A 25,885-nucleotide genomic window follows, 5' to 3' on the forward strand; every position below is an offset into this window, starting at 1 on the left:
AAAAAAAAATGCACTGATAACAGTGCTTTAATTGAAAAAATAACAGAAAATATCAGTAACATTGGCAATGTAGGGATGTACTGATTTATGATATTTAATTACATGGCAGCAATATTAATACAATCTCCAATGCAGAGGTTGTGAAAATTGTAAGTGACTTTAGATTTGGCACTTGTTCAAAAAAGTGTGGACCTTTCACTAGCTTCATGATGTGGTGCAAGAATGTGACAAATGATGGCAATCTGTGTTGCATCACACACCTCTGATGGGTGTGAACATTACTTCCCCATCTAACATGGGCACAGAAATCAGTAGTCAGTGACAAGTTCATCTTCTCATGCACTCAGCATCACCACCAGCAACAGTCACGGTAAGTAGGCTACTCACGGCGCACCATTCCTTTGTGTCTGATTATCATTTGTGATTCATTATTAAATAGCGCAAAATGCACCGTTTTATTTCATTCAGATTGAAAAGATTTTTGATTAGTGCAATGATCCACGTCTATTCAGGGTGATATGATTTTCTCTTGTTTCATCAGGATCAATAAAAAGCTTTTGGTGTCCTCAGGCTCAGACAACATTTGAGAAATAGATTTTGGGCTACACAAATAGATTTGTGAGAAGTTATTTGATGCTGGACATGCATATTATCATTGTTTGTACTCTGTACTTGTGCTCAACTTGCTTTAGGAGAAATAATTCAAATGCACCCTGCTGTGATTTAAATGTCCTGCGCATCTGCTTCTGGTCCATGCTGTGTTCACCACATGAGGGAGGCATTTAAATGATGCCTTTTAAATTGTTATAGTTCCAGTGAGGAAGTATGTGGCACGTTTGACCCCCACACAAAAACATTTGGAGTTCATAGTAGGCAATTTGCTGATTATGCATTTAAGGCGGGGATAATAAAAGCAGTGGCAGCATAATCAAAATGATTTTTAATACTTTGTTACACGGAACTGTCCGTCTTTTCAGTTTATAAAAGAACACATTTAAGGACTAAAGGCAATAGTAGTATAAACTCTAAAAACAACAACAAAAAATAACAATATTTCTTAACTGTTAGCGTTTTAAAGTAACTTAAGTGTGAATATCAGAATGAAGCTGTTGCTCGACGGGAATATCGGTTAGGAATTCGTCCTACTTCATATGGCCTACTTTGGTCTGCTATTTTAGATATTTTATCATAAAGATGTATTCCCCTTTAATACACCTAAGAATGTTAAGATTATAAGGAAAGAATAAGATATACTAAATTGTGTAGTATACTGATCATCGCACTGAACTTATACGTAAGTAAAAGATTTATTTATTATGTCGATAAACTGGGCAGTACAGCATTCGCCAAGCATACTTAAATAACAGGTATACTGTTCTTGAACGTCTCCACATGTATTGCACTTTAACCGAATAAGCCTTGTTGAGCATTCTAAGAATGCAGTGGTGCCTTGAGATATGATTTAAACATTTTTACCTGTGACCATTCTTGCATCTTAAGAAAGTTGAACCTCAAATCATCTTTTGCCTTTGAAATGAATAGATTTGCAATAAATCCGTTTCAGCCTCTCCACAAGAAAAATTGTGTTCCACCGTGTTGTAAAACATTTAAAAAAACAAACAAAAGGTCTAATCAGACAGTAAATGTTTTAAGTTATTAAATACTGACAAGGCTTGCTTTGTTTTAACCCTCCTCAATGTCCTTCCAAACCCTTCAATTTCCTTACAATAAATCAAAAACTGTTTTGCTTCTTCTTCTTCTACCTTGTTTTTCTTCTTTTTTCTTCTTCTTCCTTGTTTTTTTAATTTTTTTTAAACTCCAACATCCACTTCAAACTGAGCACACGAACCAGAACGGTGCTGTCAAACAAGATCTTCTACCTTGTTTTTCTTCTTCTTCTTCTTCTTCTTTTAGCAGTTGACAAACCAGCTTCATAATGCATGATCACCACCAACTGACACTGTCCTTCCACTGAAAGGAAACCAATGTTGTGAGGATTGGTGGCACCATCTCGCGGCGGAGGTCTAAAGCATACTCTTATCTTAAAAAAAACCTCATATGTCAAGGTACTCGTATTTCAAGGCACGTAGTGTGACTCTGGTCTGGCCTGAGTGTAAAAAGTCAACTGTAAGCAGACTTCCTTACTATGTTTTAGTTGGAAATAACAATTCTCTTGGTTTACCTTCTTATTTGGTTATGGTTATTTTGTTCTCTGTTTTGCCAGGTGTGTGTTGTCCAGCGGTTTGGATGGGACGATAGCTGTCTTTACAGCAGTTTCATTTCCCAACCTGGTTCTAGTCCATATTCTCCCAGCTCAGGAGCAGCCATGGATCTTTTCTCGTCCCTCACATCCTCTTCATCCTGCCCTCAATTATATCATTTATCCGCTTTTCCCGGCAACGCCTCCGAGATCAACCACGTGATCCTGCAGCATTACAACCACACAGGCCGTCTGAAGAACAGGACCGTTTCAACCTCGCAGAATCACATCAGCGCCACCATGGCCTTCTTCCTGTTTGTAAGCATTCTCATCATCCTGGAGAATTCCCTGGTGTTGGTGGCTGTCATTTCTCACATCTGCCGCAGTTGGCGTTGGGTGTACGTGTGCATTGCCAACATCACCCTCAGTGACCTCCTGACCGGTGCTGCCTACCTGGTCAACATCTGTATGTCTGGTAGTTGGACTTTCCAGTTGACCCCTGCGCTTTGGCTTTTCCGCGAGGGTATGCTCTTCGTCGCCTTGGCCGCATCGATTTTCAGTTTGTTGTTGATTGCCGTGGAGCGTTACATGACTATAATGAAGCCACTGCCGCAGAAGTCAGCCAGGAGCACCTATTATAGGATCTACGGCCTGGTGGCCCTCTGCTGGGTTTTGGCGCTGGTGATCGGCTTCCTCCCCTTGATGGGCTGGAACTGCGTGTGTAGCCTGGATGGATGCTCCACCCTCCTGCCGCTTTACTCAAAGACCTACATCTTGTTCTCCCTCAACATCTTCGTCTTCATCCTCCTGTCTATCGGCGTGCTCTACAGCGCCATCTACTGCCACGTGTACAAGAGCGCACAACAGCGGTGCCGCAAGCGCTCCCTGGCTCTGCTTAAAACCGTGATCACCATCGTGGGGGTCTTCCTGCTCTGCTGGGGGCCGCTGTTCCTGCTACTGCTGGTGGACTTCTTCTGCACGTCCCGGCAGTGTGCGCCGCTCTTCAGCGCCGATTTCTTCATCTCCCTGGCTGTTTTCAACTCAGGCATCAACCCTATCATCTACGCCCTGGGCAGCGGCGAGATGAGGAGGGCCATGGCAAAACTACTTTGTCGATGCTGCCTGAAGGCCGGCCTGTGTCGCCCCGAGCTGCTGGCCTCCAAGGAGACCAGCAGCACATCGGAGAGCAGGCAGGGCAACATGAGGAACAATTTAAACAAGGTCAGGAACATAGACTTGGCCTCCCCCCCGCCAACCCCGAAAAAGGCTCGTAAGGCGTCAAAGAAATGCAGGCTGAGCTCCACCGCCAGCTGCCTTTCGTTTTCGAGTGGTTAGACCACAATGTGGACCCCTCCCATGCAAACAGGACCTGAGAGAGATGCTACACATGCAAGTAGTATAACTGTTTCCTCAGCTTGTGGTTTGCCATCAGGTAAACACAACTTCAAGCAGGTAGTTTAAATTTTTTTTTTTTTTATGTATATTTCCCCAAGTGTGCCATTTAAAGCAACGCCAAGGAGCTTTCAGTTTTTGTCGATTATGGCGGCACCTGATGGACAAAAGTGGTAGTGTTTTGCCTCTAGAAAGACCGCATTTTCCATGAGCACCAGCATATACCATCATCTCTGAGCTCACGCCAGCTAGTGAAAGCTCTGTGCAATGAATGGGGACAGATGCCATAAAGCAGTTGGCACATTTGTAGTTTTTTGTGTGGCAGGGTTCCTGCCACCCTCCTCAAAGTTGCCATGACAAAGGAACCGTTCAAGCTGTAAGTCAATGTTTCATCAGAAGTTATTTTCTGAAGGTTGAAAAGTTTAGGAGAAGGACCAATATATTTTTATACCTTGTAAAAAAATGTGTGTACTGTATTTGCCCCTGGAACATATGGAGTTAATGCTGTAGAAAGAGCCATTTTGTGTACATGCATGTAGGTCACCAAGATGGCCGTTACGTGTCACCATTGTTTTAAGTGCTTATTAAGTTACATATATATATATATATATATATATATATATATATATATATATATATATATATATACATATATATATATATATACACACACAAATAAATAAATAATATATATATATATATATATACACACAAATAAATAAATTATATATATATATATATATATAAATAAATAAATACATTTGATCTATCTATATATATATATATATATATATATATAAAAAATTATTTTTATTTTACCATGCTAGTTTACCAGGTTGTGTGCTTATAACGCATTTTTTGTAGCATTTGGTTATACTGTATTTGAAAGATCAAGAATGTGAGTAAATTAAATACTTAAACGTATCATCAAAGGACTTGTTATTCCACCAAAATGCGACCAAGCGCGTCAAGACTGTTAAGGCAGTTTTATAGTGTAGTGTTATTTTGTGGTGAACTAATAAAATGCACATTATTTGGAGTGAGCGAGCCAGCGAGCAGCCCGACGAGCAGGAGCTAACAAAAGGTCCTGGCAAGAACTAGCTGGAGCAGCTAAAGAGAGCTGCTAGTGCGAGAAGCTAGCAAAAGCTAGCGAGAGCAAACCAGATGGAGACAAGCGGCGGGAGCCAGAATCACTGGACTCAGTGATGACCACCTGCAGGCCCCCACAGCTGTGGAAGGTAAGTGGCGGTCGGCCCATTGGGTCTGACATGAGCTGCAACTACCCTCAGAGGCTAACTACATTCACGAAGGTTTCTCCGTAGCAGAAAGATGGCGGTGAAACATGTCAGCGCGGCGCAACCTTTTTAATATAATTAATTAATTGATGTGATAGCACATAGTCTTTTAACATATTATTGAAATTAATGGTGGATTTTTTTTAATGAATGAATTATTAGTTCGCCACTCGATGGCGCTAAATAATACACACCGTCCCTTTAAACTGGACTTAGCCACTACAGCAGTTTAAAAATAAAAAGAGTATTCCACATGTTGTTCAGTATACTTCTTTTTCTATTCCTCTGAAGGGGGATGTGTCATTGAAACCTTGACAGGCTCCATAAGACTCAAAATGATTCATGAATGTAAGATCCCATTAACATCAACTCGACAAAGTCAAGTTTTAAATAATCTTCAAGGTGTCTTTGCTCACATCAATCTCAAACAGCTCAGTGTCAATCAAGTAGCTTTATTATCTGTTCTTGCATTAAAGCTCAATAGATATTGCACAGGTATACCTAAAGCTGTGGCCAGTGACTGAATAATTTCCTTGATAATGAAAATCAGTGGCGTGCAAACCTCCATCAAGGCTAACAAACATGTCAGGTTCTATTTTATTTTTTTTAACTGCAGAATCTTCATTTTTGGGTTTGGGTTTAAACTTTTTTTTTTATTACACATGGGTCAATGTGACCCATTCTAATGTTTAATCATCATAAACTATCACATAAGGCAATGCAATGTTTTAACATGTAAAACATTTTTTAATTAAAAAACAAAAGCCAACAGACAAAGTTGAACCTAATTTTTGTTCCCCCTAGATTTTCAGAACGGGTCAATTTGACCCGCAACATAACAGGAGGGTTAAATGTACTTTACACGTGCCAATCTCCTGTATGGACTCCAGTGAGTCCTTTCATCATGTAGACCACACACCTGTCCTGCTCCGAATTGAAAGGAATGAGGGAACTGCTTCCATTGGCTGGGGGGGAAAAAAAGGGTTCACTCCCACAACGGTGCAAATGACCCTTTCTAGCTGCTCCTGTCTACAAAAGTACTAAAAGAAAGAAGACTCCATCCATGCACACAGTTAGACCGCATTGTACGCTAGAATTGCGCTGGACCCGTCATATAAAAATCAAAAAATCAAGACAGTCGTGCGTATCAAAATTTTGTACAATAGAAATGGATGGACGGACGAACGTACAAATGGATTAGTTATTCAGTTCAGTTATTTTCAAAACCTCCTCAAAGAGGTAAGAAAGAAAGACAATTCCAGTTGTCAAACACTGTGAAACTTTCCATTAATAAGGTAGCTCATGAAACAACAGGCGCTCCAGTGCAGCTGTATGTTGTAACACTAGCTGTCAAAGAGTTCACAGAAATAAATGAAATTTTCTCTCCTTGGCCAACTGTTACACAATTTAGCCCATGGGCATATGTGATAGTAAAAAAAAAACACTTAATCATCCACATCTTTTATGTTTAGTGCAGGCTATAAACACGATGGCATATTAATGACACCTCTTGAGATGTTCCACTATTTTGGCACTCGCGCAGGCATTTCCCGCCCATGACGTCAGTGAGCTGAGCAGGCTCATGTAAGATTTCTGCGACAAGGAAATGCAGCGTTGAGAAAAGGCAAAAGTTGACTTGAAACAAATTACAAAAGGTGACTTCTTGTCATAACAAAATGAAATTATCATTATGTGCATGTGTGAAGCAGGGTGTGACGTGGCATGCATAACACAGGCCCGCGCATGCTTGGGACAGTTATAGCGGTTATAGCCAAACCACTTACTGTAAACCTGACCAAGTCAAGACAAAAAATATGGATTTGGATTATTTTTAGTCACGATCATATTGACAAAAACATTTTTTTTTTTAAAACTTGCATAGTTGAAGGCTGTTGTCTGCTGTGCTTAATACTTAATACTTAACACAATTCATAATTGTATATGTAGGCCAACCTGTGTCTATTATTTACTTGATTAATCAATAACTCCCGATTAAAAACATGTTTTAATTTTTAGTCCAGTGCTTCTCAAATAGTGGGGCGCGGTGCAATGCCAGGTGTGTGTGTGTGTTTGCGAGTGTTTTTTTAATGCCATACTAGAATAATGTGTAATGCAAACAGAATGTGTAATCACACATCCACTACAGTAGATGGCAGTGGCACTCACATTTATTTATTTATTTATTTATTCACATATTTATTTATTTATTTCAGGCAAATTGATGTATTTCAAATCTTTTCTAAAATCATTCTTTGCTGTAAGTAGGTCTACCTTTATTTATTTTTTTGCCTTATTTAATGTTAATAAGGATACAATGTTAGAGGTGAACTAATTTCTGAGACAAATGTTACTATTGATGGTCATGGCGGAGAGGTGGGAGGTCAAGGGAGTAGAGATAAAAATTAAGATACACTGCTTTATTCAAATTAGTTTTATTTGAAATTTGTAGTGCAGAAAACATCAATTAATTATGATCCAGGTACTGCTTTGGTCTGTAACATATCGGCAGTGAGCAAATTCTGAGACAAAGCCCCTCAAATGTCATATCATATCCCTTGATATCTTAATTTTCCACTTTATTATCATTGATTTTACTGTATAATTTTTGTGTGGTCTTTTTGTGTGTGTGTGGTTGAGTGAACAAAGCCATTGTCAGTGGTGTGTGACAAAACTGTGTGTGAGTTCCTTTCTGCCCTTACCTTGAATTCCCCCAACTTTACAGTTAAGGGCAAGGATAAGCCTCCCTCATCACTGATGCTGGCGGCCCTCCAGCTCCCTCAGCGACATGATGAAAAAGCACCAGCAAATTCCAGGCGTTATTACCGGCGCGCTCACACACATTTGCTCGATCACATTTGACATGTCATGGGCTCGTCACCAATTCTTGCTTCTCTTCTTACAACGAGGCCCTTTCTGCACTCCAAATGAGGCACGATGGGTTAATGACGCTTGCGTGCAGACGTGGCTACGGCCTCCGTAATTACCTCACTGCCTTGGCCTCCAGGTGTTGAGCAGACAGCTGTCTGCTGGAGGAGGGAAATCGAGAAGCTACAGTACAATGGAGGGGGGGGGGGGGGCATGTTGCCACCAGCTTTACGTCACCCAATTGGCACTTTTGCTTCCAAAGAGAACAAACAATACTTCACTTGAAACTGTTATTGTCTTAAGAGCGTGGTTCCAATTAAACAACCATACTTACTATAATGACTTCTTTTGGCAAATTAAAAGCAACACGCAGTCGTTTGACATCATTTCTCTCGTCTAAAAAGCCAGCTGAAGTTTGCTCACATTGTCACCGCAACCTTGAGCAAAGATCTATACACCTTTGAAGGAGAGTGAAACAACTATGGATTGCCGCAAGTCAAGCCTCTTTATCTGGACGCAGCAGAGAGACGAGATAAAGTGTGTTCTTTGTTTGTGGGAGCTGCAGTGTCTCATCACACGTCAAACCTCGCCTCCTGTTGGGATTTACCTGCTGGCCTCTTGCAAGCTGGGCAATTTTGTTTTATTAACTGAGAATGTTCTTCGGCGTGACTGGAGATTCCCTGACGCCTTTTTATCTTGGCGCCTGTCTGGTCTGCAACGGGATGCCCCCGGCCTCCCACACCAAATTAAATGGGGCGTCCTAAAACCAATGACTTTTTTTTTATTCTCCAGAGTCTTGAATAAATCTGTCAATAATAGTAAGTTATGAGAATACATCTTGGGATTTTTATCGAACAAAAAAAACGTTGACTGCAGCTGTTTTTCCCAACTTTTATTGAGCAAGGCGTATATTTTATATTTGGAAAAAAACAACAACCTCACAGCACACTACCAACAATAAAATAATTTACCTTCTTGCGTCAAGTGAAGAGCATGATGATAATAATAATAATAATAATAATAATAATAATAATAATAATAATAATAATAATAATAATAATAATAATAATAATAATAATAATAATAATAATAATAATAATAGGACCAATTAAATTAAACTGAACCATTTCCAATGGCACAGTGTTTAGTAATAGAATTGGGCCCTTAAAAAAACCCATGGTGGGCAATTTCCGACTGCTATGTAGTTGTTTGGCAGGGTTACTCAAGTATAAGAGCAGGAAAAGTTGAAAGCTACGTTGTAGACTCATTTGTCAGTAAGTACATGGGCTGGGTTAAAAACAACACTGCGGCGCAATCATGTGCCATTACGAGAGATTAATGATTCAGATGAAAGCCACCACACCAATCATGGCGCTGATTGTCATTCTTCCAGTGCAAACCTTCCAACATGCACGTGGGAAAGAAAACACGGTTCTGAGCGCTTTGCTTGGACAAACACACCATTGCTTTATGCTTTAGAGCAATATGACACATTGGCATAATGTCTTTCTTTCTGCTGGCTGTAAAGATTTCATATTAACTTTACGTTTTTTTCTTAAAATCCTTAACTTAACATTAATGTAGGAATGTAGGAAGGAACCATTTTGGGGTCTAAGGAACTGAGCGATAAAAGAAAAAGGGGCTCTTCAAAGAAGCACATACTGTCCATCCACAATTTTTATTTGTATTTACTTGTTCATGTCTAATCTGTACATATACCGTATGGTTGATACAGTAGTCTGCTCGCGAGATGGGAGGAGCAAGATGGCCGCCCTGTCGCTTCAACGGCTTTCATGGGCGTGTGTGGGCTATCGGCTATCTAGTCATATACAGTATTCAGATCAGTGGCTGAAACAAGCTGAAATCGTCATAAGGAACCCTTAGCTTTCCAGCGACATGTAAAATACAAGAACTGAGCACAATGTCGGCATTTTACGTACTCTCATTGGTTGCGCTAAATACTCTCACACTTTTTAGTTTTTAGGCCTACCAAAGTTTGTTGCAGTTTTGTCGGCAGTTAGCCACGATAGCAGTTGCTTAAAAAATCATTTTCAAGCATTGTGTTGTGAAGAAAACAAAAACAAATGTGCACTTCTTTCCGAGCAGCACGTATGAGGGCTAAAGCTAGCTTACATGCTAGAGTAAAGAAAGGAGGTGCTTTTAATCTAAACTTTATTTTAAGTTTGTATGTTTTTGTCATGTTATTAGATAAATAAGATATAGATAAAGGTTTGGATTTGTTTGGAGGAATTATTATTTTACCTCGACGAAAACAATGAAATTAATTTGCATGCCACCGCACACAAAAGGCCTTTTTGTTTTTGTGTGTACGTGTTAGCCCTGCTACAACGCAGTCACAACAACAACCAGGTGTCATGTCATTATCTGTCTGTCATGTCGAGATGGACCAGCCCCAAAATATTCTGTGCATGTTTATGCGTCTAGCACGAAATGGCTAAGCAAATGTTGTTAATACAATTATAACCAATCAGTCAAAGGTTTCCCATGGGACTCTGACATCCTTTTGGGGCCAACAAGGTCACGCAAAGAACAGGGACGGCATACTTGGTGCACGTCCATTTGAAAGGAAATCGAACATCTGCTTACAAGACCCTTTTCTCCCTGTTTTGTTTGTTTCCAATGAGCACCTGATTGAGGAATCTCTTGTGAGTCGACCCAATGTGAGATCCGTGTCCTTTCAGTGCAGCCACTGAGGAAGAGAGCTGAAAGGTTGGCCCCCTTGCTCGCCAAAGCGTCTCGAGAGGAGTATATGGGAAAAGTGCTTTTCTTTCCGCGTGATTTATGACCTCATCAACATTTTTCTAACCCTTTTCGCTTCCATTCAAGGCAGTATAATGGTGGGCCCGCCGCTAAAATAATGTTGCGCAATTTGAAGCCAACAAGACACCAGTCTACACACCAATTATCATTGGCCTGTACTTTAAAGTCTTTGTAGTTGTGCATGATGAGCACATGCCAAACTTAATTCCTGTTATACGGCATTTGAGGGGGACAGGACAAGACACATTTTGTTCAGTTGCTCCCTGTTTATGCGGAATGTGCTGCCACACCATCGAGCAGTCGATTCCTAACAGGGGATTAGTTTATATGTACTGTGAGGCTTGTATGGGCAGAGGAGGTAGGGATCTACACGGCTTTCCTTCGGAATGTGAACACGTGTGTAGCTTTTCCCAATGAGAAATAATGCAGATGGATTTCATGGCCTCCACGGACCGGCCTTTGAAATATTGTTCAGGTGATGTTGTAAAGGAGACGTACACTTCTCACAAAACAGTTTCACTTTGAATTTGTGTTGATACATTCCTCTTCGTCGTGCTGTCCATGTTTTGAAATCATGAGACAAAGACGACACTAAATGATTGATCAATGCTAGCTCAACATTGCTAGGTTTAAAACTGGATGTTCTCAGAGGGATGTGGTCACAGAGCTTAGTATCAGCAGGTTGTTACAGAGAGAATGGAATAAGTTATTTTGATATATTTTAGGTAGATATTTTAGCATTTTAGCTTCATCCTGGAATTTGACGTGAAAGCCAAATATCCATAATGTTTTGTGAGGAGCGCATTATGCTTTTCTCCCACAATTTAAACAGTTTCGAAGTGTCTTTATCTCTATAAGGCCTGAACCATGAAATATATGAGAGAAAATTTGAGTATTTATTGGTCCTTTTGAACTTTTTTTGGGGGGCGGGTCGACTTCCGCATATGACTTTTGATTTGTGTCATATTTGATACATCCAGTCACAATGATACACTCTAAAAACAGTTGGGTCAAAAATAACCCAAATATGGATAAAAAATGGACCGATCCACTTTTATAGTTTAATTTGACCCAACTTTCTGGGTTGTTTTATACAAAATGACAAAAATTTTGACCAAAGTAAAGAATCTGACCAATATTTATGAGACCCACCTCTTGACTCAAAGTTGGGTCAAATCAACCCATAGTTGGATTATTTTTTACCCAACACTTTTTAGAGTGTATACATTCATACATTTATAACTGTCAAAAACATAATAATAAACAGACATATCAAACATATTAATGTTTCCAAAAATCAGAAAGAACTTTCTTAATTGGGGCAATCTTGCATGGTGGCTGGAAAAACCATCAGCTGGGTGATACTACCCTCTAATGGATTATTTGTGCAATGCATGTGTCAGATCATATACATCAGGGTTTTAATGGGGATAACAATTTTATACTTTTGAAATAGAGGGCTCAAAATGTCTTGTATTTAATATGATACGTTTGGTCAGAGTGACCATATTTAGATTTTCAAAAAAGAGGAATCTCAGCCCGGCCTTGATATACTTAAATGGTACTCAAATATGCCATGCACTCTGTATGGGTAGAAAAGTCTTACTTGACAATTGAACAAATAATAATATCATGTTCTAAGCTGAACAAGATCTATTTATCAAGCAGCCAACCTCCCACGATCGATCTTTTGTGAATGTCATCCATTATTGCTGGAAGCGCCCATACCCAACTCGGAGGATCGAACCCGTACCGTGACCATCTGTAGATTTGGGAGTGATTTGAATGCTCAATAAGTGAGGTTTTATGTAAAAAGCTGGCCTTTTTTTTCTTTTAAAAATATAATAAAATGCTTTTAAAATATATAACAATAATAACACAGACACACAAAACTCACCATTTTTTCCCCTACGCCCCTTGCGACTTAGGAGCAGTCCAGTCGACCAGTCGCGATAACAACACGGTGCACCCTACTTCGCATTTGTCATGCAAAGTGTCAGTGAAATACAATACATACTAATTGGTCCAGTGAAAAACAATGAAAACCAGACATTTCCATGAATTTATAAACCCACCCTGGACCCAAAAACAAATAAATCCAAGCAAAAGAGCTCAAGAAGTTGCTTGAAGATTTCTTGTCTTGCCCTAACTGCCTTAATTGGTTAGTAACTGTATCCGTTGATCCACTTTCTATAGACATATCCTCAATAGAATTGGTCTGGCGCTTTCCCAGCTGATTTTAGGCGAGAGCCACTCGTAGCTATTAACTTTGTGGTTTAATAAAAAATATCAATTAGATGTTCCAACACATTAAAAATGGCTCCTGGCATGCTGAAATGCTTTTTGTTCACTGTGAGTTTGGAGGACAATTACCATGGAAATTTCTCCAAGGGCTGGATGTCAGCCATTTACAGTGACTGTGCTCTCAGCCGTGGTAATATACTGTACTTGTATGCTATTCTTCTTTTTTCCCCCAAACCAATTTCCCTTGCACCGCGATCACTTGTGTGCGCAAGCGTGACCGTTCAAGCTTGAGTTTCCGAATGAGGACGCAGCTGTTCTCAGAGAACATCTTTACAGTGATCTGGAGTCCAGCAGGGGACTTATTAAGAAAAATAACACAGACTCGCATTATTTTACAAGGCACAACTGGAGGACACGAAAGATTAGGTTGGATTTTCATTCCCACACCATTTAAACTTCATTAGGTGTCACTGCACTGGTGACAACCAACATAAGTGCTGAAACAAATGTTGTGCTCCAGTCATGCCACCCTATTGAAGATAAGCATTCTAGAAATGATTAGATGGATTATACAATATATAAAAGGTATTATATCACAATAATATGTTTGTTCTATGTGCCCCCACAGGTGTAAACACGGCATTCTGCAAATCCCAAATCCACCTGTTTTTATCCATCTGAGGGGGCGGCCATTTTGTCACTTGCTGTCAAAATGACATCACAGTTGCTCAGGGCTCACCTTTTTTCTGAGTTTGGTCGTGCGACGTTCACAAGCCGAGCTGGTCATGTGATGTTCACAAGCTGAGCTGGGATTGGTCAGTACCTGAGCCCTGAGCAACTGTGATGTCAAAAAGGCAAAATGGCCGCCCCCTGAGATGGATAAAAAACAGGTGGATTTTGCTGGCCAATATTAATTACAATGTTTCAACTAGTGGGGGCAAAAGATGTCCGTGTTGACTTAAATGTTTAAAAACATCAGAATCAACATCAACACACGTTCCGAATCCCTCTTCCGAGTGGTCCTTAAGTGAACTTTGGAGAACAGATGTTCCTGCTCATCGAGACCAGCCAAGCTAAGAGCGACGGGCCAGAACACCCCCCCCCCCCACCCCAGATGCTGATTGAACATAAGAAGAGAGGATCTCGGGCTCAATAAAGCAGCCCCATGGTGATATACGGTCAGCCTTTGAGGCCCTGAAGATGAAACGCACTGTGACAGACCAAAAGGAGAAAACCATGGGCGTGCATGTGTCTGTTTGCATGAAAACAAGAGAGCCCATATTGCCGTCATGTTTTTGATGACACCACAGAGGAGATCTAAAAGGCATGCATGGAAAACAAGCCTTTATTTATTTCCCAGACTCTTCAATGGATCCGTTTTTTTCCCTCGCATCACACAAACTATTCATCTCCCGCACTCACTATTAAATGCGCATTTGACGACGATAAATCTATTGAAGACAAGTTACATACATAACTTTACATACTGACTCACAATCTGCTTTTGTGATTCTCGCCCCCTTTCTTCTTTTTTTTTTTTTTTTTTAAACAACTTTAAACAAGCACTGTTCATGAATAACAACAATGACAGCTTTTTTTTTTTTATGTCAAAAACATTCCAGCTTTATTTCATGTTTTCGGATTTAAACAAGCAGCTCCAACACATGCACATCGAATTAAACATGCCTGTCAGACATAGCTGTCAATCTTAGTGAGGATTTCCAGAGAAATGTAGCTGGCACTTACACAATATTTTTTTTATTTTGCATGAATGCTCAGCGGTGCTGTCCTCAGGCAGGTCATAATGTTGGTAACAGCCTTTAAAGTCATTAAATCACAAAACGTCAGAAAACATAACATTTCTCATTGATTCAAAATGTCAATATCAGTTATATAGTGTTAACTAGGTTTTACATTTTTTTATGACCGTTAAACAGAAAATTAAACCAAACATTTTCCAACCTGTTTTTAACCATCTCAGGGGGCGGCCATTTTGCCACTTGCCGTCGACCGAAAATGACATCGCAGTTGGCCGGTGCTCAGGTAACGACCAATCACGGCTCAGCTTGCAAATGTCACATGACCAAACTCAGAAAACAGGTCATTGAAATAAGGACGTCTCAATTTACTCAATGTTAAATCTCGGCCTATTACATTGAACATAAAACGGCAACAGGTGGATATGCAATTGATCTCCCTCTCACTATATATTGCTTGCACAAAGAGATGAAAATTAACACTATTTAATAAATGAAACATCTTCAGGCCCTCGGGTACTCTTCTCTTTGATCTGGGAACATTCATTCATTCCTATCCAACATACAATGCGTGACATCAACAAAAGAAATCAGAAATATATCTTAAATTACTATACATCTAGATCATAGCATCATTTACAGCACTTGTGGCAGCCGCGTCCCTGTAGGCATCAGACATCCAATCAATCTGATTGAATGCTTCGAAAGTGCTAAATGATCTTTCGGCGGTGACATGACATCATCGCTTTCCCAGCCATAATCTCGTCTTTAATCTTAATAACTCGTTTGCGATGACGCTACCTTACCGGGAGACGCCGTTGTGCCGTCTACATGATAAAAGATAATAACTTCTCGGACACACTGCATGGAGAGGCAGGATAAGCACATATTCATCTTTACTGCTAATGACTTTTCAGTTTCCTGCGGGTTATGAAATCAAGATGGAGCCCTTTCCGGCGGCGGCGCTGGCGACTTATCTCATGAGTGGAGAGGAAGCAGCGGAGGCGCGCTTCCCCGGCCAGTCATGATGGACTGTTGGGTGGCATGAATTACGTAGACATCGCAGGCATTCTGTTTGAATGACCTCGCAATGATTTGGGGATTTCAGTCCGTGCTTTTGACAGTTGAGATGGGTTAGGGCAGTGATTCTAAAACTCTTTATACACCAAGTAACACCTCAATAAATGATATATGTTATCTCTCCAAGTAACCCATTATGACCAATTATGACCATCGAATGGTCTTTAGTCAGAAAAAAATATACAGTAGAATGTTATTTTCAAGATTAATCAGTCAAAAATATGAAACAAAAAAACATCTAATAGAGAATACATATAAATATTCATGACTACCATATTTTTGGGATTATAAATTTATCCTCGCAGCTGTCAAAAAATAAATCATGAAGAAGTAAAAAAAAAACACATATAAGCACGCTACAGTGTAAGTCACATTTTTGCGGGGATATACATTTGACAAAAAATAAACTGTAGAGCTGTCTCCTTTCCCTGATTGTTTTATATTAATGGCGACAAAAGAGCTCTGGTTGGATTTGAACCTTCCGCTTCTAAATTCGCTTTTTTTTTTTTCTTTTTAGTTTAAAATGTCTTACCTTAATTAGAAATCTGCGTCACATAGTGGCCAAAGGTGTAATCCTGCTTGTTTTATTGTGCCTTTTGGTGCTGAACATAGTAAATCCTTCTTGTGTTGGATATTGCATGCTAAACTGGCGTGCTAGCTGCAGGGAAACAGTCCCTAATTACGAAAAAATAAAAAATAAAGATTAAAATTAAAATACAAAAAAATATATTAAAAAAAATATTTAAAAAAAATTAAAAATAAAAATTTAAAATTGTTTTTAAAATAATAAAAATAAAATAATAAAGTAATAAAATAAAAAAGGGTGACATAAACTATAGTCCCAAAAATACGTAATAAAATCTCTCTCTCTATATATATATATAAGGTTTTAAATGGGAATGTATTGTACTAAAGTTAAATACAACTGAACTGTACGTAATGATTCTTTCTCATACCACGAGAGGAAGCCTGCATACCACCAGTGGTTAAGCGTACCCCACTTTGAGAATCGCTGCGTTAAAAAGTACCCAGACAGAAACAAGGCATCATAAACAGCCTTACCAAGGGAGAGATGCTGAAAAAAACATGAGCGCGAGCAGACCCACCGCATTTATATGTAATAGTATTCACGCAAGCGTGCAGATGCTACCTATCAAGCAACAAAATGTTAAGCTCATGAAACATTCATTGCTGCAGTGACAGTCATCTGCAGCTGCAACAGCCTTGTGAACACTTGTGGGGCCAGTTCTGTCACCTCGGGTCTGATCAGGGCCAAGAACTTGTGGCGGAGGAGTGCGATGTGATGAATAGGGGCTTGCGATCCAAACACTGATCGTCTGCCTCCTTGGACGGTGGTGAGGTCACTCCTTCTCGACATTAGGCTCCACTCCTGTTCCTGCTGAACTGAGCCAGTTTTTAGGTAAAACACTGATACCAGTTCAGTAGGCACGGGAGGGCGCAGCCCGCACGGTGCTTTGGTTTGGCCAATGGTAGGCTTGCTAGAATTGGACAACATTGAAATAATTCAAATATAAAAACATCAGGAAACTGCACTTTATTGTCTGTTGATGCTCCACATGTTACATGAATGCTGAAAGATATTGGCAGGAATTTGGTGCATGGGCCTCAAATGACTTCATTCAACTCTTAAAGGCAGAGTTTAAAATTTACACACACATGAAAAACACTTTTTGTCACAAAGAGCAAGTATGACGTAAAAAGAAAACTTTCAAAATCTAACATTTTGTTTTATGGTATCAAACAAATTACCAATAATTATTGCAAATAAATCGATTTTCTGGGGTTACAAGATAACAGGTCAATGTGATGTGTTGGCAGTGAGAATGCCTGCAAGTGGGCAACACAATATTGACCTCATGCCGTCTGTCTCTGATTGGTTGTTTTTCCCCAGGCGCAGTGGCTTCTTGTATACTGAATTTGAGTTACAAGATGGACCAAAAGACAGCTGATAATTTATTTATATGGATTTATTTATTTATTTTAATCACAAATCATATTTATGTATTATATCATGTATTACTCTCAAGTCATACTCTACAAATATTTGGGTCAAAAATAACCCAGTTCTGGGTCAAAAAGAGACGAAATGAATGCGTCACAAAACAACCCATGAAGTTGGGTCAAATGAATAACAATGATAAATGTTTTACTAATTTGACCCAACTGTTTGGGTTAAATGAATAACCCAAAAAGTTGGGTTCAACTTGACCCAAGTGAGGTCGGTCCTTTTTTTTTACCCAAAATTGGGTTATTTTTTTACCCAACTGTTTTTAGGGTATGACTCTCCCTTTAATACTGCAATTATCACATTATCACAATAAGCCCTTAATATTAGACAAAAACACAACACAATAGGTTGCAGGTTAAAACCTATAAATTGGTTAAAAATAACCCAATTTGGCATTAATGGAGCCATCTTCTACTTGTGTCAATTTTACCCAACTTTCTGGATTGTTTTATACAAAAAATAAAATAAATATATATTTAAATATATATTGTAAGAAAGAACCCAATTGTTTTTTTTTTTAAGCTTCCGCTTACAACCGGCAAACAGATGGAATATACTGATACATTGTTAGTGGTGAACACGTATTTTAATAATAACAATAATATACAGTAATCTATCACGGCACAATAAAGTGTAGCAGTACAGTCACCGTGCTGTAGCATATTGTGATGTTTTACTCAACATCTTGTCCTCAACAGATTACTTTCTTTGACATTTTGGTTGGATGACAACATCTCAGAATTCTTTTCAGTGGGGATTGCGATGTCAGGTTACATGTAATACTGGAAATATCATCAACCATTGATTTTGTAAAGCCTACGCGGCAATGGCGGAATGCAGCAACAATGGCTCCACGGATTAAGCAACTGTCTCAGGTTGACCTTTTTATTGTTTATCACAGTGAGCCAATGCTGTCAGTGTTACCCAACATTCCTCCAACATTACGACACATGTTCTTGTGGTAGACCGGAGCAGATTTTTAAGTCTGGAGCAGCTGGCGGCAGAGATTCCATATGGGGGTCAAGTAACCGTATTGATTTTGGCACAATAAAAGAGAACATAGAAATAAAAGGAGCCATCGCTGAAGGAGATCCAGGCTCTTGCATGCGCTAAATAATTTATTAGACGCGGGATAAGATGCTAACGATCATCACTGAGACAGCCGAGCTGCAACCAGGCAATTTATGTTCATAAGGGGAGTTATTGTTCAGACGATTGGATCCCTGCTCCAGTAGGTTTTCAAAAGAGTGAAGCTGAACCTAAATAGTCTAGGATAATATGCGTTTAAAAAAGTTTCTCCCTCTGTTATGTGTTTGTTGGCCGAGTAGTTTTCCTTTTTTATTAGTTTTAATTGATTATTTCTTTTTACAGTCGTTAACTTCTCTTGCATGGCAATTAAAGGGTTGGTTTTCCGGGTTTGGTCATGTGACTTTTGAAAGCTGATCCTTAAGGCACTGTCATGTCATTTTCAGTGGACAGCAAGTAACAAAATGGCCGCCTCCTGTGATGGATAAAACGGGTTTTGCTGCTTAATTCATATTCCACAAACACTATGTTAATCAGAATGCCATGTTTAGACTAGTGTCCACATAGAACATACCGTGCTATTGGCATCCACTTTCAGAATCTTAAAATAGTATGATGCAATATTCTTGCCTAATCTTCCCTTATATTTGTTCGCCTGATTTGATTATCACATAATTGCAACTTGCCGGTTTCCTGTCGTTGGAGACTTGCGTGTGGCAACTTAATACTGGCACAGCTGCCCAGAGACATCCATCTCACATGAACACAAACATGCCCAGACAAGTCCAACATTCACTGCCACATTCCTGCAACTGTGAAAGCACTTGCAGATTTTTTTTTTTCAAATCCAACATCATCCTTGAAAAGCTTGAAAATTCATATGACGTGTGATCATTTTTGTCAGATGTATTCGCAAATGGTGCGCAGTCACATTTAAATCAAGTACAGCTCCCACTCTGGATCGCTTCCTCCCTTTGGTCTCACTTCACCTCCTTCCTTCTTCATATCTGAGATCATCAAGTTCTTTCCATTCAGCGGAATTAATCCTCGCAGTCGAATCAACTATTTCACCTCAGGCACTGAACTTAGCCACTGTGAACAACACATAGCAGGGATCAATGCTCACCAATTAGCTAAGCTCTGTGCCTTTAGCAAGTAGCTGGGCCTCACACACACACACACACATACACACACACACACACACACACACACACACGCATTGGACATTTTTAACCTTTTTTCACAAGTCAATTATTATTTTTTTGCTTTAACATACATTCATGGGCCACAACATTAGATACATCTGCACAATCGAATGAGATTCAATGCAAGAGCTACATCAAAAGGTCTGCATTAAAACAAAATGAGGCTGAAAAGAAACATCTTGATACTGTTCAACTCCAGTCCTGTAGGTGGCAGTAAAGCCTTCCAAATTTGATACAAACTGCCACACAAAACAGTTTTTTTCCCATCACATTTTTAGATAATTCTATCATGACTGATTTTATTTTTGATTTTAGGAGTCTGTGTTAGTTGTTGTAAACCCCAATTTGGGGTTTATATGTTTTGTCTGTTTATTTTGCAATCTCAACTAGACGTGGATGATAGCTAACTGCTACCTGCTAGCATCCCTTCATGTTTTTTTTATATTGATTATAATAGACATTGTCTATAAATGCTGGAAACATGTTGATGCAGATAAAGATGAAGATAAAGGATTACATTTTTCAATATTTGTCCTTATTAATGATTAATGTATGACATAAAATGGCTGCATTTGTGAAAAAAATAAACAACAAAAGCAGACTTTTTGATGCAGCTCTTCTGTTGGCTTGTGCAGGTATAGCTAAATTTTCTGTGGGACACTTTGTGAACTAACCGAATGGGATGCTACCCGCTGAGCCGTGAGGGAGTGGAAATCCCTGGCAATGTGATTTTTATTTGACTTTGTGCATCAAATCACGGTGCCAGGAACCCGCCCCACCACGGCAAAACACGGCCGTTCTGTCCGCATCAAAATTCTGTCTGCGGTCCATCCTCCTGAGCTCCTCGTACTCCATCCAACAGCTGTGGCCTGGAAAACAGACACAGGAGACAGTTAGGACTTTGCTTGAAAGTGGATCTGATGATGTCATGTGGGGAAAGCAGAGATGGGCAGGAAGTTACACCAAGTTGGACCGAGCACGGGAAGCCACCTGCTCAGTGGATTGAAATTTGCTTAGGAGCCAAAAGACCTTTGAGAAAATTAAACACAAAATACTGTACAACAGTAAAATGGACCTTATAAGTCACTCTAGCACCCTATAGACAACATATATGATTGCACTTTTTTTTTTTTCACTCAATGGCCAAATTCGATTTTTAAAATGACAGATAGGTTGAATCATTTGTGGACAAGGTAAAAAAAAGAAGCTAAAATGTGACTGTAAAATAAATACAGTTTTTTTTTTAACAGATGTTAAAAGGTTTTCATTTTTAATTGTATTACTTATTAGGGATGTCTGATACCCCCTCAACTCAACTCTTGGTCACCGATACCGATACCAATTACCGATAACACAAATAATTTTGATACATAATTCGCACCCCACACACACAAAAAATGACATAATTTTACAGAAAAGGCATTTTTCCTTAAAATTGCATGAAAATAATTTTCTCATTTCTTGTTCCTGATATATGCTGCCATTGCGAGTACTATACCTTGATATAAGGCTAGATGCCGATACCTGGTATCAGTACTCGCCAATCGCTATTATTTTAAATTAATGTAGTTATAATTAACCAAAATTTTATAACAGTTTTAGTGTATATTTAAAAAAATATATATATATGTTCCTATTTTTGTATTAAATGTTTTCACTATTATTAAATCAACCAATATTTTAATTAGATAAATGCATGCAAAATAAATAAGCAAATGCATTAAAAGTATGTACGTTAATCATTGTGGATTTGCCCCCCCCTTTCCCAAACTCAAGGGGAGTCATCAATGCGACTTGTTTTCAAGATGTGGATGACATCAAGATGACCGTAACAATGGAGCCACTGGAATCCTTCCTCAAGTGTGTAAATGTAAGATAGAGAAAGATGAGAAAGTGTATTATTATTTACAATATTTCTAACGAGAAAGTTTTGAAACAAGATCAACTTGAAATTCAACTAGCTTCATAAAACTTAATGTGTTTGCCTGTGGAGGTTCCACTGCATGGTTAACCACATTTTAAGGACGATAGTTTGGGATGGGCCAGCAAGAGAAAGCATAAAAATTCCCTCTTTTTACACAACATCCTGTGAGCAAGATTAGTGCATATGTTATGATAAGTTGTTTATTTTTGTTTTGAGGGAAAGTTCCCCCGGCCCACCCTGCTCAAGCGAGTTATTAACAGTAGAAGTGATAAGCAGACCCATATCCAGTTTTCGGGAGTAGGGGATGGGGCAGTTAATAATGTTAAAATGCCATGTATGACATTAACTTTCAGTAACGGGACCCCGTTACGTATTTTTGCAGCCTAATGATGTACTTGTCAGTTCTGTTGCCCTAGGAATGAATAACTAAATGATATGAAACTGAAGTTCATAACATGTGAATAGTATTTATCATCAAGACTGTAGATCTGATCTGAAAGTCCTGTTTATAATAATTATAATTAGACAGAAAATTAATTTAGAAGCCATAACTCAGCTCTTGACTGAGTACCTGCAGGCACATTGGAACATTACAAAATGTGATGTGGAACCATGGATTAGTGTGTATGTGTGTGTACACGTGTGTGTTGGACGAGGAAAAGATTGAGTGTGAATGAAGGGAGTGGTTCTGCCCTCTCATGTCTGTAATTCAAATGTTTGTTTGCTGGGTGTGAACGGTTGATCATGATAAGCACAATGGTTGATGGACGACATTATAAATGACATTTACGACCACATTATCCGGTTTAAGCGAAGGTTGATATATTGTTGAAAACATAATTAAGCATTTCACAATTTAAAAGATGGCAAACCCAGGTCCAGAAAGTAAAAACCCCACAGTTTGGCTTTAGCCCCTCGTGCTAGCTAGCTAGCTAACTAGCAGGTAAACAAGCACCCGGGGAGCTAGCTATCACCTGGGGCTAAAGCCAAACTGTGACAGGGTTTTTACTTTCTAGACCTGGATGTGCCACCTCCGTATAAATACTTTGTAATTTTTTCATATCAAAGTCCAATAATGGTCAAAGTGTTCATAATGTCTTCTTATGTTGCCTTTCTTCACATGAATTTCAAGGCTAGTTCCACTTGGTCTCAGTAAAAATAATTTGCATTCTAATGGAACCTTTATTCTTAAATTGGCGCTAGGATGTGCTGCTCGTGCCAAATGGTGTTAATTTAGCATGCGTGGTGACAAGTGGCATTAAGACGTGTCAAAAATTAACCTAATCCATCCAGTCCAAGTGTGGTACAAGTTATTCAACACCTTGAGCTCTATTTTCATGACCGGCACGGCGAGCAGCATATATTTGCGCAGAGGCAGTTTAGACTGAATGTTGGTAAAAAAAAAAGAAAAGAAAAAAAGGGTGGCTTCACCAAAATCGCATTAAATAACCTGTGCCACTACTTAGACATGGTCAAAGCAGCCGTAACTTTAGACCATCATCCTGCCACCAAATTGACTTGAGATTTAGTTTGTACTTTTATGTTTCAGTCTATACTTTTTTACAAAGTAAATCAAGGCGTTGAATCAGTTCATCTGCTTATCTACAGACTTTTGCCACATCTGTGCCTTGTTATGATATACAATATGTGCTATGGTATCCCATACTCCACGACAGGCAGAATACCCACATCAGAATGCAGTATCGTCACCACTCAAGTCACACTGATCTCCCTGCGATATGTCACCCTGCTCTCACAAGTGTTGAGATGGAAGGGAAATAAAAAGGTTCTGTTCAAACCTGCCCGGATAACATGCCAAACGCTGGGGATTTTTTTTTTAAATTAATTACACACACAAAAAGGCAATAAAAGAAAGCTGAAAATTCTGAAAACTGAAAATACATGACCAAATATTAAGTTGGGCAACTGCTATCATACAATACAATAATATTGCAGGTCATACAAGTTTGCCAATAAGTATTCTTATATTCTTGCCAACGTCACAGCATGCGTACGTACGTGACAAGTGCACATGCACTTCTCCCTTATTTATCTTGTGAGTAGGCTGGTGTGTTTGGTAAGGAAACGTATTGCATTCACTTGGAAAAAAATACCTTGTTTTTCTGACTAATTTTTGGGGGGAGCTTTGCTTTTTGTTTTTTTTCTGTTTTTCTGAATATTTGTTTCTGTTTTACAGATTTGATTTTCTGTCATAAAAAATATTCCGAAAAACGGGGTGATAATATTCAGAAAAAACTGGAGGAAAAATTACTCAAAAAAACAGAAAAACAGGGAGAAAAAAATTATTCAAAAAATAGTTTTTTTATTTTAATTTTATTTGTTTTTACCTCTGAGCTCCAAGTGACTCCAAAAGTACCTTCAACTATATCACTTACTGGCTCAGTTAAGGTAAGTATACAAACATGTCAATCGATTGGCATGATTTTAGTAAGCTAATAGTTAAGTTTGCGGGAAAGTGTCCGCCATTAGCGAGTCTGTAACAAGTCACTTGGTGTTCAGAGGTAAAAATAATAATAATAATAATCATTCCGAAGTGCTGTTAAAAAAAAAAAATGTTTTCCCCTGTTTTTCAGAATATTTGTTTTCTCTTTTTCTGAGTAATTTTTCCTCCTGTTTTTCACTTCCCCCCAAAAAAAATTAAATGAAAAACAGTTTTTGTTTTTTTAATTCAAGTGGATGCAATACCCTTCTTTCTACCCAAGAAATAGAATAAAGAGAGCAAAATGTCTAATATTTCTGGAGGGGGGAATCATACTACATACATATCAGAATATAATTTGTACTATTTCTAGTGCAAAGTCAAAACAATACAATAATAAAGAATTTGGCGAGAAAATGAATTCAATCATGAAAACAAGGGATATTCCATACCGCCTGTGGGGGTCAGCAGGGACAAAATAGAACAATACAAATGTTTGTAATACTGTATTATTTAAAAAAAAAATGTTTTAAGTTGTGATAATACAAGAATGAATAATTTTGCATTCTATAGACGCACATTATGATGTTTCGCCTCATTATTTAAGAAAACATAGTCCAGTTCTATGAGGCAATCTGGTTACTGCATATTACGTAGTCATTACAGATGTTTTGGAGAGTCAGGACTTTATCATTTAGCTCATTATATCTCCCAGTCTGCATTCGCATGTGACTGATGAAAGGAGCAGCCATTTTCACATTAACAGTAATCCACTTTGCCATCACTTAATGCAATTTGGCCTTCGTGTCATTTCATGCAAAATCGAAGAATAAGCCATCGGTAGCCTAAGCAGATTTGAGTCGGCTTTGGGCATTTTATCTGAAAAAAGTAGCTGAAAGCTCGTGATCTTTGGAGGGCTCACCTCACGCTCTAAGAATAATGAAGATATGAAAAAATGATCCGGCTTTAGTGCTCTGACAGAAATCGATGATGATGCACGGGAGGAAGTGGCAGAGGTGCACTGAAGCCTGCTATAAGCTTATCTCCTCGCAAATCTGATAGCGGTGGATATATCGGCTATTAGCTAATGGCTAGAACCCGAGAAAGCCGAGAAAGAAAGCCACTGGGGAAGAAGGAGCGAGAAAGTGGGATGGAGGAGATTATGTTTGTTTGTTTGTTTGTTTGAAAGTCGTTTTAGGTGACGTAAGAGTGCAACAACAGCATCAGTTACTAAGTTCATCCGAGGACACCTGGACGTCACGCCTACGGGAAACCAAAATGCGAACTTGATGCCCACCATTCATCTGAGAGGCTAAAAACAGTAAGCAAATAAAGTTATTACTTAATTTTTTTCTTCTTATAGTCTTACCGTCATTTCTTTTTTATAATGTACATTTATTAAATATGTATTGGATTTCATGAAAAATTACAGAAAACATTTGCAATTAAAAGCATTTTTACAAATTATTATACTTTATGCTAGCAAGATAATGTTATGGAAAATAATTATTTAGCATGTATTAACATAAGTTTATACTTTATTGTAGACACCTGTAATCTCTTTAACAATGGGCATTTCACTTCTTGTACATGAAGCAATACCAAAGTGACTTTGACTGACATGCCTGCTCGGAACAGACTGCTTGC

The 25,885-nt window shown here is 38.8% G+C and overlaps 1 protein-coding gene across 1 annotated transcript; it reads left to right on the plus strand.

Annotated features, from left to right (window-relative positions):
- The first annotated feature begins 323 nt into the window (after positions 1-323).
- On the plus strand, positions 324-3,662 carry s1pr4 (sphingosine-1-phosphate receptor 4). The gene is made up of 2 exons (XM_086089411.1): positions 324-370; positions 2,225-3,662. Exons 1-2 carry the CDS (start codon positions 338-340, stop codon positions 3,533-3,535), a joined length of 1,344 nt encoding a protein of 447 aa, XP_085945537.1. The 5' UTR covers positions 324-337; the 3' UTR covers positions 3,536-3,662.
- The last annotated feature ends 22,223 nt before the right edge of the window (positions 3,663-25,885 follow it).

Source organism: Leptonotus elevatus, chromosome 11, assembly GCF_054856555.1.
Source record: "Leptonotus elevatus isolate MCC_2025b chromosome 11, RoL_Lele_1.0, whole genome shotgun sequence".
Taxonomy (NCBI): domain Eukaryota; kingdom Metazoa; phylum Chordata; class Actinopteri; order Syngnathiformes; family Syngnathidae; genus Leptonotus; species Leptonotus elevatus.